A 13289-nucleotide genomic window follows, 5' to 3' on the forward strand; every position below is an offset into this window, starting at 1 on the left:
TTAGGCTTTGAACGGCCGGCGCCGCGACCGCAGCCGATTGGGGAAGGCGACGCCGCTCGCGGAGTTGGGAGCTCGCATTGGGCGGCGGGCTGGGCGGGCCCTGGGGCGGCCGCGCCCTCGGGAGGAAGCCCGGCCCGGGGGAGCCCGCGCGCCGATCGCCGGGCCTCACCTGGGCCGCACCTGCCCACCAGGGACGGCCCGCACAGGCGCGCGGCCCTGAAGAACAGGCACAAACGACAGGCCTTAGATCAACATTAGTATGTATTTATGCACAATAAAAACATTTACAAGTTGAACTGGAAATTTAAACAGAAGTTTAACAGCTCTTATTATATTAAATAACCAAAACACCTTTTATTCCCAAAATTGGTAAAGAATAAATAATATAATTTACAATATGGTACAAAAAATAACCAGGAAAGGCAGGCATTCTGCTTTATACATACACTGTATATGCATATTTATAATCTATAAAACAAATTCACATCTGAAACGAGCGGAGGCCTCGCTATGGCTTAACCGAGAAGGGAGAGAAGCGGGGCGGGGCGTGGGAGGCAGGGCCAGGGGCTTGGCTCCCCACACCTCACCCACCCCAAGGACACGCAGCCACTGTGATGTCAGGAGAGCGCTGACAGCCGCGAAGGGTGTGCTGTGGGTTTCTTTCCTTGGTTGTAAATTACTCTTTCCTTGCTTTCTTTTTTTTCCTTGAGACCGAGTTTCGCTCTTGTTGCCCAGGCTGGAGTGCTGTGGCGCGATCTCGATTCACCGCAACCTCCACCTCCAGGGTTCAAGCAATTCTCCTGCCTCAGCCTCCCTAAGTAGCTGGGATTACAGGCATGCGCCACCACGCCCAGCTAATTTTGTATTTTTAGTAGAGAGGGGGTTTCTCCATGTTGGTCAGGCTGGTCTCGAACTCCCGACCTCAGGTGATCCACCCACCGCAGCCTCCCAAAGTGCTGGGATTACAGGCGTGAGCCACTGTGCCAGGCCTCTTTCCTTGTTTTCTTAACACAAAGTGTCAAATTTCCTGACAAATGCATCAGCTAGAGCTCAAGGTTTAAAGAGAAAATACAACTGTCTTCCTCCTCCCTCGTTCCCGGTGTCTTATGCCCCACAACTTTCTTTGCAGAAGAAATTTTGAATTCAATGCTGTGATCTAATTAAAGATGCTATTAAACTAAAGAGGTTATCCACCAGAAACGAGGCCATGGCCTCTCATGCCCAGAACCTGGAGGCACGGCAAAGCAAGGAGGCCAACCACAGAAACGCCGCCAAGATCCCCCACCTGAGCTGGCACCCTACAGCTACAAGATACAGAAGAACAGAACAGCCAGGAAGCCACGAACTAGGCATCCCAAGGCACGCAGCGCCCGCTCATCACACACATCCACACCCCCATCAAGGCCAGAGGACTAACTGCCCTGGACCACAGATGCTCTGTCCCAATCTCCAGAAAAGGCGAATCAGCAAAGATCCCAGACAACGAAAGAGGGATTCGGGAAAGCTTTTTCTAAGAAACTGATCTCATCTTAATTACAGCATGCTCAAATGCACAAAGGAAGCCACTGGCTCACACTGAGACGATCACTGCTTCTGTTGGAAAGGCAGAAGATGCAGGAAGTCTCTGTTTGGATCTTTTGAAAATTCTAGCCTTTAACAGTTGCCTATGTTTGTACATAAATATTCATTTAGGCCAGGAGAAAATGCATCCATTGTTTTCCTGCAACAAATGACATCATTTTCCCTTAATGTGGCAAGGAAATGCGTATCACCTGTCTAGTTAATAGAGAGGCAGAATCCTCTAGAACTCTGTCAGCTTTATTACAGGAGACGAGTCAGCCCGTCCTCCTCCCTAACCCATCTCCCCACTGGATGGCAATGGCTGCAGTCGGCTGCTCCCACGAATCCACGCTGGAGCACCAAGTGGTAGGTGCTGTCTAAAGAGCCTACAAAAGCAGATCCTGACCTCCAAAACTTCACCCCACTTAGCTGTCAGGGGGTAAAAGGTGCCCTGACAAGCAGTTCACAAACCCTCCTGTCCCTGGCAAAAGCGCACGCAGCTCAGTGCTGTTAGGACTTGGCATCCCTGGTCCAGCCTGTGGGAGTATGAGAAAGCTAGCAGTGGTCTGAACTCAGCCTGGTATCCAAACCCTCTAGAGACGCAGCAAAGCCAGATACACAGAGGGAGATCTCCTTGTCTTCTCTGGCTCAATGAGATGCTAATTTCGGAAGCTGGTATATTTAGCACAAAACACAAGCGCTGTGGTTCAAACACTGCTCTCTCTCTCCCAATCAAGGGGCACCACGTTTCTTTTTTCACCCCCAAGAGGTTTGGGACTGTTTGCTTAAGATCTCATGCCAAGGTCTGAAGGAGGAAAGCCAGCTCAGGCAAGAGCTCTAAGAAAAACTCGCGAGACAGAAGGAGGAAGCTCTTGCCTGGAAGTCCACTGTCCTCTCCACGTCCTCCCACTGGTGCAGTGCAGGGCCTGCCTGTGGTCTGCAGTGGCTGTGGCGGGCTGGTGAGACTGCAGGACAGAGGGCATCCACCTGCTTGTCCACACCAAAGGCCTTTCCCTCCTCTTTTCACCTTCTTCACTGTGGATGGGGAGAGAAGCAGTGGAGGGGCTAGGGCTGGCCTTGAGGGCCGCTGCGTGCTGCGTGTCGGGGAAGAGGAATGGTGGGGAGGAGGGAGAGTAGGTCCAAGTAGGTTAGGAAAGCACAATCAATCCCGGAGGCCGCGGGGGATGAAATGAGGCAGGAGGGGAAAGATGGCGGCACAGGTATGGCCTGCCCAACACCTCTGTAGCAGCTCCAGGCCACACTGGATGTAGGTGGACGGTGACTCATGTGCTTGGAACTCCTGAGGCTGAGAAGGCAAAGGGGCCCTTGTTAGCTCTGTCCTGGGGAAAGACTGGATGTTGGGCCGTCTGCAGTATGAACGCTGGCCACCTGAGAGGGCGCAAGAAGGGAGACCACCACTAAGGCATACATTTGGAGAGGTCTGACCACATCCAGATGTCTGGGCCCTCGCCTGGGTGTCCCAAATAGGAAGAAGACACGGAAGTCTCAAGGCAAAGGTATGCAAGGGACTGAACACGTATGTCTGGCATGCCCACACCAATGCCCGTGAGAGACACCTTCCCTGCAGAGGCAGATCTGTCTCAAGTGCCAAACAGTCACACATCGAATTTAAGAACTTGTCAGGAAAGTCTTCGCTGTGATCATATTAGCACTTAAGGGTCAACCCAGGAGGGAGAAACGACACCTCAGATCACCTGGAAGCTTGCAAAGGACACAGGAAGGAAACCAACTACACAGGGGACTTCGTTCTTCCTCTTCCATGTCTCCTAACCCTTAAAACACAAGAAAAACATTTTCAACCAGCGTAGCAGGGTCCCATGTAAAGTCCACACAATCTGCACAGTACAGGACTCTTCCTGCCCCCACTCCCTGGTAAGAGTCCGAACAAAACCTCTAGGGAGGGGAGGCACCAGCCCAGGTCCCCAGGACTCCGCAGCAGCCCTGCGATCGGCATCCGTGTGCTGGCTGCCTTGGGGTGTGACAACACTGGCACGAGCCCAGGCCACATCCGACTGTCCTGCCCGTTACAGTCCACAGAGGGCACAGCTGATGAATGGCACAGGTTTGGCAGAAAGCAAGCAGCAGGGGCTGGGGTCTCCCTGCAGAGAGGGAGATCACAGCTCCTAGTGCACAGCAACTACACCAAGGCACACATACTCCCTTGTCTCAGAAGGAAATGCCACTGGAATGTCCAACACAACGATCGAGGCAGAGACGGGCTGAAATGGGATCACTATGCAGACCCTAACATGGGCGTGGTGAAGAACGGCTCTAGCACCACAGTGATTTCTAACGCTGGCCCTTCCCAGGAATTCGTCCTAGTCTCCTTGGATGCCGCTGCCTGCTGCTTGTAGGGAAGCAGCTCTGTGGCCACGTTCCTGCCTGTTGCACAGTCTGGGCTGCAGAGACGCCTCTGTTCAGACCATCTTCTGGGGCTGCTGGGCTTGATCTATTTTTCTCTAGCTCGAAGAGGGCTTTATCCGCCACCAGGACGTGTGGTCACTGGGACAGGTCACTGACAGCTGGGCCGCCTCCACCACCATCGAACAGAGCTTCTCGGCGGCCAGGCTCAGCGATGGACAACTCTTGGGCCAGGTCGTTGAACCGAGAAATGTAATCAATGCTGTTTTCGTTCATCATGCATACCAGCTGGGAATCCACAACCTGCAGGAAGAGGAGACAGGAAGAGCAAGTCACTGCGACTGGCTGGCCCTTCAGTGGAGGGCGGGTCCCTACACAGGACGAGAAGCTCCTGTCAACTCCCGCCATAGGAACCTAGCCATGGATGGCAGCCCAGGGCTCTGTGCAGAATTTCAGAATCACCTGTTACCTACCCGCACAATCTTTAGATAAGTGCTTGCAGAGAACCTATGGTGTGCCTGGCACATCTGATGGCTGGGATGAGGGTGCTGGTCCCCCCTGCCCGCCATGAGACCTAAGGGGGAAGTCACTCAACAGGTAGACAGAAAGTACGCAGCAGACACAGGGACTGGGGGCAGCCTACGGAAACAGAAGCAGAGTGAGGGGAGGGAGTGTGCTGGGGGAAGGGCGCCAGAAAGGGTGCTCCAGGGACGGGGACCTGAGCTGCAGGTGGGGTAAAACCCACAGAGTCATGAGGACAGGTGAGGGGCATGTTCCCGTCAGAGACCTGAGGACAGGTGGGGGGCACGTTCCCGTCAGAGACCTGAGGACAGGTGGGGGGCACGTTCCCGTCAGAGACATGAGAACAGGTGGGGGGCACGTTCCCGTCAGAGACCTGAGGACAGGTGGGGGCACGTTCCCGTCGGAGTCCCAAGGACATGGGGTAAGGACACGTTCCCATTGGTCCTGAGGACATGTGGGGAGTATGTTCCCGTCAGAGACATGAGGACATGTGGGGAGAACGTTCCTTTTTAAAGAAGCAACAGGCATGTTCCCTGAGACAGGAAAAGGCTTTGACTGAAAAGTACAACCAAGGTGGTGGCCATGACACAGTGTGTGAGGCAGCATGGAGCTGAGGAGATGGACGGGAGGGCCTCAGCACCAGGATCTTGTCCCATGAGCAAATACGTGGAATGTGCCGTTTTCACCGCTTATTATCTGCGTCCTGCTCTAGAGTAGAAGCCTCATGAGGACAGAGGCCATTGTTTGCACACAGTAGACCCTGCGAAAATATTCCTTAATGAACTGTGTGACACCGTGAATGCAACAAGTCTGGAAAATTCTGAGTACAGCTATGGCGTAAATGAAATTTTATGTTTTTATTATGGGAAATGTCAGACAAATTAACATTTGTTTTCACAAGCAGAGCAAAGAGTAATTCTCCTTCCCCTGTGTGACCATCATCAGCTCCCATCCCTTTCATCCCAGGGCCACCCAGCTCTACCCCCGCCCCTCCCCTTCACACTAGCCCTTTCATCCACAAATGCCTCAGACCATCCTTCCAGAGTACGATGATCTGCTGACAAACACACTCACGTTCTGAGTGGAGGGCTCTAGGGAAAATTCCATGCTAAACGCTGACTTGCTCTTTCTGCAGGGGAATACGTGTTTGCATTACTCGCAACGGGCAGCGTTTCACAAATACTAACTGCACCCTTTCTCCGCTACTCACTCCCATGTGCCATCTGTTGCCCAGGATTTTATTAAAGGTGCAAATTCTGACTGGGGTGAGGTTAACACTCTACATTTCTGACTCCAAGAGGCTCCTGTCACTGGGCTGTGGCCCGTTCTTTCAGCAGCAAGGTCTTGACATGCTGCCTCAGGGCTCGTACACAAGGCCCATCTCCACAGAGTCCAGCACTTAGGAACACGCGCACAAACACAGGAAGAGACAGAGACCAGCTTCTCGGGAAACATCAGACTCCAAGGTGTGCTCTGAATAATGATTCTGGGGCCAAACAGGTTTGAGAAATGCCATACACTGTGAGATGGAGGTCTACTCTATTAATTGTGTCTATGTGTATTATTTGGCTAAAATTTTCAGTCATATCCTATCACGGCTTGGCTTGGAATTCTCCAAAGCCTGCCCATGAGTTCATCATCTCAAGAGTCACGATTCTCATTTGGATACTGGGTAGCGGAGGTGTCCGTGAGAAACAGGTGTTTTGAGCTTTTTTGGATCCAGGGTTTCCCTCAAATATCTGCCTACAAAATCCTCAAGGAACACCTACCAATGTCCCAACATTGCGGGGACTAGATTTGGGGAATGCTGCTCTAGGACTTTCACACGGGCTAAGCCCAAGTGGGTGATCTCCTGGACCTGCAGTTCCCTCTCTGTCCATAGAGCCCTCACACAATTGCTCACACACCTGCCACTCTGCACTTTACATCACAGTGAAACGGGCCTGTCTTCACCCTGCAAGCCTGACTTGCCCACAAATGCCACGCAAACCATGTGGTAGAGGCCTTGGGGGCTACAACCAGATGGCCTAGCCAACAACAAGAGGGACGCTGCACCTGGCCAAAAGAGGACAGTCACAAACCACGTTTCGCCTTTGCATCAAGAACCTGCCCCAGTGACGACTCCTATCACTACCCTGGGCGTGGGAGAAGCATGAGGACAGCAGAGCCCGTCTCAACTCCCCTGCACCGCAGCTCAATGTGACACAGAGACACTGCTCAAAGGTCCTGCTGTTAGGATGGGAGCACCGACAACACAACTGCTGCAACCACCCCTTACTCCTCCACAATGGTACCTGCACCTCAGCATCTCACAGCCGGTGAAGGACAGGTGACATCCCCACTTGGCTCTGGCTGCCTTCAGAGACCCTGCTCTACACGCCAGACCAGGGCTCCCAGTTCAGAGACCTGCAGAGCTCAGCTGTGACTAAGTCTGTCATTCTGCATGTGGGGACGAGAGCCAGCCTAGCATCCCCAGATCTCTCCATTCTCAGTAGCCAGGGACCCGAGTGTGTACGTGCTGTTTCCTGATCTTCCACTCTTGGCAAACAGCTCTTACTAACCCACAGGTGTGCAGGAAGAGTGCTGGCAACCCCTGGCACGAGGGGTGGTGGTCAGGTGCAGCTGTGAGGTCAATGCACTCACCTCTGCGACATCAGCCAGGGACCTGGACACAAATGAGTCCCGCGAGTTTCCATCCAACAAGCTGGGGCCAAGCAAGGAGGTGCCACTGTTGGTCCCAATGGGAGTCGGCAACATCTTGCGGCTCTTCTCTGGGGAGATGAAGCTTGCTGCAGAGAAAAGGCCAGAGGAAAACACCCTGAACCCTGTTTGGTCTGGACCAGTCCAGCAGAAGGGTCCTGAGGCTGGAGGCAGCCAGGCCAAGCCCCAGCCCCAATCCCAGCCCCGGCCCCGGCCCCAATCCACAGACTTGTGCAAAGAGCTTCCGAGAGATTCAACACGCCGTGATGAGCTCTTCTTGTTTAACACGCCTTCATGCATACAGATGTACACCTTTTCCATGAGTCCCACGGTCTCCTATTCTCACTGCCACCCCCACCCCCATCACGGTCTCCCACTCTCACTGCCATCCCCCACTCCCATACTCTTCTGTGTGACTAGTCTCATGCAGGTTGTTTCCAACTTTAATTTTTTTTGTTTTTTGAGATGGAGTCTCGCTCTGTCGCCCACGCTGGAGTGCAGTGGTACAACCTTGGCTCACTGCAAACTCCGCTTTCTGGGTTCACGCCATTCTCCCGCCTCAGCCTCCCACATAGCTGAGACTACAGGAGCCCATCCCCACACCCAGCTAATTTTTTGTATTTTTAGTAGAGACGGGGTTTTACCATTCACAGGATGGTCTCGATCTCCTGACCTTGCGATCCGCCCACCTCAGCCTCCCAAAGGGCTGGCATTACAGGCGTGAGCCACCGTGCCCGGCCTTTTAATTTTTTTTTAAGGCAGGCTCTCGCTCTTGCCCAGGCTACAGTGCAGTGGTGATCATGGCTCACTGCAGCCTCGAATTCAGAGGCTCAAGCAATCCTCCCACCTCAGCCTCCCAAGTTGCCGGGACTATAGGCATGCACCGCCACACCTGGCTCATTTTAAAATTTTCTGTAGAGACGAGGTCTCTCTATGCTACCAAGGCTGGTCTCAAACTCCTGGCCTCAAGCAATCCTCCTACTTCGGCCACCCAAAGTACTGGGATTACAGACATGAGCCACTATGCCTGCCCTGTTTCCAGTTTTTCATGATTCACATGTGACTGTCGAAACATCTGCACTGCTACATGCGACAAAAGGAAACGCTTGCAGGGTGCTGGGTCCCTCCCAGCACCTCCCAGACCCAAAAGTGCCCAACGGTTCAGGGCTGTCAGGCACGGTGCCCACCATGCCTGATGTGCCCAGCCACAAGCCCTGGCCCCGTACAACTGTGGGCACGAAGACCCCAGACCTCCTAACCAGAGCTCTCTCTGGGCAGGCAACAGCAGCAGGTGTGTCTTTGCCTGTTACACCCCCTTCCTGCCACACTTGCTACCCAGTGGGCAAACGGACAGTGGGGCAGGATGATGAACATGTCCTCTGAACTCTCCAATCTGTATTCAAGAATGTGCCCGGTGGCAGCTGGACCACCCACTTCTGAATACCTTACTGACCACAGAAAGAGAAGAGCCAAGAGAGTGCCAAGATACCAGTTTCCTTTTCTGCCCTCGAGAGAACCCTAGTGGGGAGCGCCCAGGTACCTGAACAGACTGGGAAGGCACACAGAACCCAGCATCTGGGCTCATGAGAAGATTCTAGGTCTCCACCGGGTTGTGGGTTACAAGGCTGTACATGCTTGCCACAGCTTGGTGAACTGTACACTAAAAATGTGTACACCCACATGTAAATTACACCCAAAAATATTAACTCAGAAAAATACAAACACTTGAGAAGTGAACAAGCCAACAGTCCTCGTGGGAGTTGGAGTAGAATGAGAATCCAGCGTCCCACCGACCCCAGCCCCTGCTGCTCTGGGAAAGCAGACAGGAGCCCTGCCCACACACTCACCAAACAGGCTGCTGAGCGAGGAGTCGGTGGAATCACTGGGGTACCACTGGGGGTCGTGGGTAGGAGAAGCGATCCAGTGTGGCTGGGGGCTGCTGGATGGGGAGGGAAGGCTCTTGGAACTGTCACTGCCGTTCAGTTTTGCTGGAGAAAGAGGGACCCCTTCACCTGCCAACCAAGACCCCAGATCAGAAACGCCTTGCTGTGGGCGGTGAACGGCACCTCGCTCCTCCAGTCCACCACAGAGAAGGCAGCAGGGCCGCAGGGCTCTGCCCTGCTGAACCAGATAGATGGCATGGCTCTGCAGGTAAGGAGCACAGCATCTGCAGAACAGCTCTGCAGGGCGGAAGGGCGCAGCACAGAGTGAAGGCGACAGCAGTGGCCACCACGGATTCCACGTGACTCACTCATGGCACCCACAGCAGCCCTGGGAGCTGTACCTTATTCTCAACTTACTGCTTAGGAAAGGGAGGTTCAACAAGTTGGTGATCTGCCCAAGGCTACATGCTGACACACTGAACTCACAACTCTCTGAACCCACAGGCTGCGTCACACCAGTGAGCAACAAACCACTGCTCCCAGGAGCTTTGTCCCAGACAGGTGAGACCAAAGCCCACAGGGCCAGTCCAACTGCTTCATAAGCTGTGCAAGCCCCGCAGGCTGCCTGCTCAGGTTCAAGATCAACTAGGAAAATACTGTGTGAAGAGCGCCTGGGGGCCATCCCACTGTCTCGCCTGAAGGTCAGGAGCAAGCCTACCAGGCCATCAGCTGCCTCAGGTCCCACAGGTACCTTATTCACCTGCAACGTCCCTGCCGGAGCCAGACAGCACCTTGTAGGCGGCAGGTTTTCAATTCATAAAAGTCACAAAACTGGAATATCCTAGGAAGTGTGGCAGACATTGGGGGAAGTGTGGCAGACATTGGGGCAGGAGATCAACACCTGATGACAGGAAGGGCTGTGAGGCCGCCTTGCCCTTACCGTACTGACCGGAGCTGATGGCGATTTCAATGATGGAGTCGCTAATGTGTGTGGCAGGCTCGCCCTGTGACAGCGCATCCTCAGGCGGGCCGGGCAGGGAGATGTCGAGCAGAGCAGAGACATCTGGTGGAGACAGCCGGGTGCTGGAGCTCTCTGACGAGGACAGCGGTGTGGAGATGCCATTCTGGAGAGGGGCCTTAGGCAGCTCAGATAAGGACAGAACAGGCGAGCCCTGCTGGGAGACAGGTATTTTTCAGACACAACCAGGTCTACCAGAACCCATGACAAGGGAGGAAACACCAGCTTAGTCTCCTAGCTTGTGGGCAAATCAATAGGGTGACGAGCGCTGCAGTCACCTCCTCCCTCCAACTCAGGAACACACTCGGGGAATTTATTTCTCCCAAAAACACTCAGTATGGCAGAGTCAGAAGGTCAGGTTGCAGTGACCTGGACCTGCTTTGACTGCTGCCAGAAAGAGAGTGGGGGCTGGGGGAGTTACTAGCTGACAGCCTCCTCCTCCCAGAAAGCTGAATTCTTCCAGAGCTGGGTCTGAAACAGCCTGCCTCGGAGAGGGGAGCAGGGAAGTCTGAGGTGGCGGACAATTGTGTTGGTTTAACCACCCTGGGCAGTTGGCCCAGCAGGCAGAACAGCAAAGCCACTGCACAATCCAGGAGAGAAGCCAGGTCACTGCAAGACTGCAGGTGGCAGCTCACGGCACTGGAGGGAGTCCTGGGGCAGCTGCTCTGCCCAGCAGCCCAAGAGCACACTCTACCTGGAAACCGTCTGCCACTGGTTCCTGCTCAGGCCTCGAAGGGATGCTGACGAACGGGTCGGAGCCCTGCAGGAACAGCACGCCCATGAGCAGCTGCAGGGTGCACCAGATGCCACCCATACCCTCGCCCGCGACAGAGTTCCGATAAAAGAGGTGTTCCTTCCCCCAGCCTCCTAACAGCAGAGGGACAGTAAATGGACAGGAGTCTAAGGTTGAAAACGCTGAAAGGCTACTTTCAGGTGTAGGTCCTGTACTTGCAAGTTATTGTTGCTTCCAAGAGTCAAGTAAAGTCCTATGAGGAAGTCAACCTTATAGCAGGCAGGGCTGGGCTCCCTGGAGTCTTAACAGCATCAGCCCACCTCACCCTCCTTGGGGCAGCTCTGAAGTGGCCACGGGAGGCCAGAGAAGCCAGGTGCTTGGAGCCTCATAAAGGAGCAATGGCCAAGGCCATGCAGGCTGCTATCTTCCCAGATGAAAGGGATGCTCAGTGGTCCGAGCAGTGTTGTGGGCTTGCTGCTGCCAGCTTGGTTACAGTCACTCTCAGATAGAGCTATGTTTCCACACCGTCTCAGCTCTGGGTTCTCCAGTGCCACATGGCAAGCCTGTCCCCAGCTTTTCTTCAGTGGCTGTCGACGTCTCTCCTGCTTTGTACTACACAGAGCTTGCTCACGCCATGGCACCCCTGGTCCGGAGACTCTCCTCCAAAGGCAGAGCTGGAGTCCAGGGTGATCTCAGCCCCATGGCTTTGGTGTCCACACCAGAAGTTGGTGGTAATGCCGAAAAGCCCTTCTAAGCATACTCACCCCCACAGCGGGGAGGGCGTCTCCATCCTGGTGAGTTCCAGTGGAGTCCTGCCCCGAGATGGCACCTGCCACCTCGTCTGAAGACAGTGGAGAGATGCCAGACAAGCCCTCGGGGTCCAAGGCAGGGAGGGGGTTCCCAGAGAGGATGCCGGCACTCGTAGCTGCTAAGTCGATAGCACCTGGCAACAAAAAGGACGCTGCACTTCTCTGCTCTACTGACAACCCATGAGATGTCCCAAGAGGGCTCGGGGACAGCTTCTCCCTCACACCTCATGTCAGTGCAAGAGCCAAGGGCTTAGATGTTCTCGGTGAAGGGTAATGAGACATTATGATTTGGAGAAGAAGACATTCAAAAAACCTGGTCACAAAAACATCCCTCAGAGGCTCACTCAGTGGCTGTGGCCATGCAGGTACAGACTTACTGGCCAGGTGACTCGTGGCCTGGGGTGGAAGGACCTTGGGCACGATCGGCCGAGACAGAGCTGCTTTGGTCAGAGAAGACTGGATGGGCCGGAACGAACCTCTCCCTGCGAGGGCGAGGGCAAAAGCAGACATGTCGAGCCCGCCCACCGTGCCCTCACAGCAGGATGGGGCCGCAGCGGGCTTCCTTTACAGCCACTGTTGGGAGTGTGGGAGCCGAGCCAAGCTGGAAGCCACTGAACATTCCAAATGCTAATGTGAGGAGTCAGAGGTCACACAGGCCCCCAACGTGACACAAGCTCTGGCACCCACCACTGTGCCTCCCAGGAGCTACTGGGAAGGCTGCGATCATCACTGTCATCCTGTGGAAATGGCTCTTTAAGGGTGACAAGCCCCTGAGCTGAGGTACAGGCCCCGGGGCAGTCAGAGCATCAGATTCTGGACTAAGATGCTGCCACTGCAATTTGGTTTTATCTTGCCAGGCTTTCCACAGTTGAAACCTGGCAAGTAGGCAGAAGAAAAAGCAATCGACAGCTGTAAGTGTCTTGCGGTAAGTCAGTGAGAGATGTGGAAGTCAACACTGGTAGAGAAGGGAAGTCACAGTATGTGCTTCACTAGAGGTTTCTCCCTGTGTAAGATCTACTGCAAGGAGCCAAGGCCCCCACTGAATGTACAGACTGGTGGAAGCATAATCCATACACCCCAAGAACACATCCACTACATAAAACGGCTGACAAGACATTACGTATACAGAGCAGACAAGAGACGCAACTCGAACCAAGCCAAGCGCCTCACACAAGGCCATCTGAGGCCACAGACGAAGGACACCCTTTGGACTAGCCGCCTCGCCCGCCACCGCAGCCTGCGGCCCAGCACATAGGGCACACTAGGTAATTGTCGGTAGATTGAACAAAGGAATGCCTGAAAATAAGCCATGGAAATAAGCATCCATTGTTTCCAAAGCCAGGGCCCTCATGTGAGGAGGAGGGACAAGCTACCCCAAGAAAGCTCAGGGTCCTTACCAGTGACAGAAGAGTTAGACAGGATGGAGAAGGAACAAACGTTGTGGGACTGGTTTTCCGATGGTCTAGGGAGCAGCGTTCTCTGTGGGAAAATGGTAAACAATCAAGGTGACCAAACTCCCACGCCAAAAAATCACTCCCAGTTACAAAGGAATGTCCCAAATAAGAGGGTGCCCAGCATAGCCAGGTGGGGCTCTTCTTCCAGAGCCGATGACACAGGGTGCCTGGGACCGTCCCAGACAGTTAGGACCTGTGCACCCCAAGCCTCAGTTAGGTTCTCTCTGA

The 13289-nt window shown here is 54.2% G+C and overlaps 1 protein-coding gene across 5 annotated transcripts in view; it reads right to left on the reverse strand.

Annotated features, from left to right (window-relative positions):
* Positions 1 to 243: 243 nt before the first annotated feature.
* Positions 244 to 13289, reverse strand: part of CRAMP1 (cramped chromatin regulator homolog 1) — a 64338-nt gene continuing 51292 nt past the window's right edge. The window contains exons 14-21 of one of the 5 annotated variants that reach the window (XM_023189294.1): positions 13005 to 13086; positions 11985 to 12089; positions 11563 to 11741; positions 10760 to 10825; positions 9997 to 10219; positions 9012 to 9176; positions 7108 to 7253; positions 244 to 4245 (exon numbers count right to left, since the gene is read on the reverse strand). In XM_023189294.1, coding sequence (XP_023045062.1) covers positions 4081 to 4245; positions 7108 to 7253; positions 9012 to 9176; positions 9997 to 10219; positions 10760 to 10825; positions 11563 to 11741; positions 11985 to 12089; positions 13005 to 13086 — 1131 coding nt within the window. In that variant the 3' untranslated portion in view covers positions 244 to 4080. Of the gene's footprint in view, positions 4246 to 7107; positions 7254 to 9011; positions 9177 to 9987; positions 10223 to 10759; positions 10826 to 11562; positions 11742 to 11984; positions 12090 to 13004; positions 13087 to 13289 lie in introns of all 5 variants that reach the window. The other 4 variants (XM_023189292.1, XM_023189293.1, XM_023189291.1 and 1 more) reach the window with 4 other exon arrangements.

The sequence above is a fragment of the Piliocolobus tephrosceles genome, chromosome 17, assembly GCF_002776525.5.
Source record: "Piliocolobus tephrosceles isolate RC106 chromosome 17, ASM277652v3, whole genome shotgun sequence".
In the NCBI taxonomy this organism is placed as follows: domain Eukaryota; kingdom Metazoa; phylum Chordata; class Mammalia; order Primates; family Cercopithecidae; genus Piliocolobus; species Piliocolobus tephrosceles.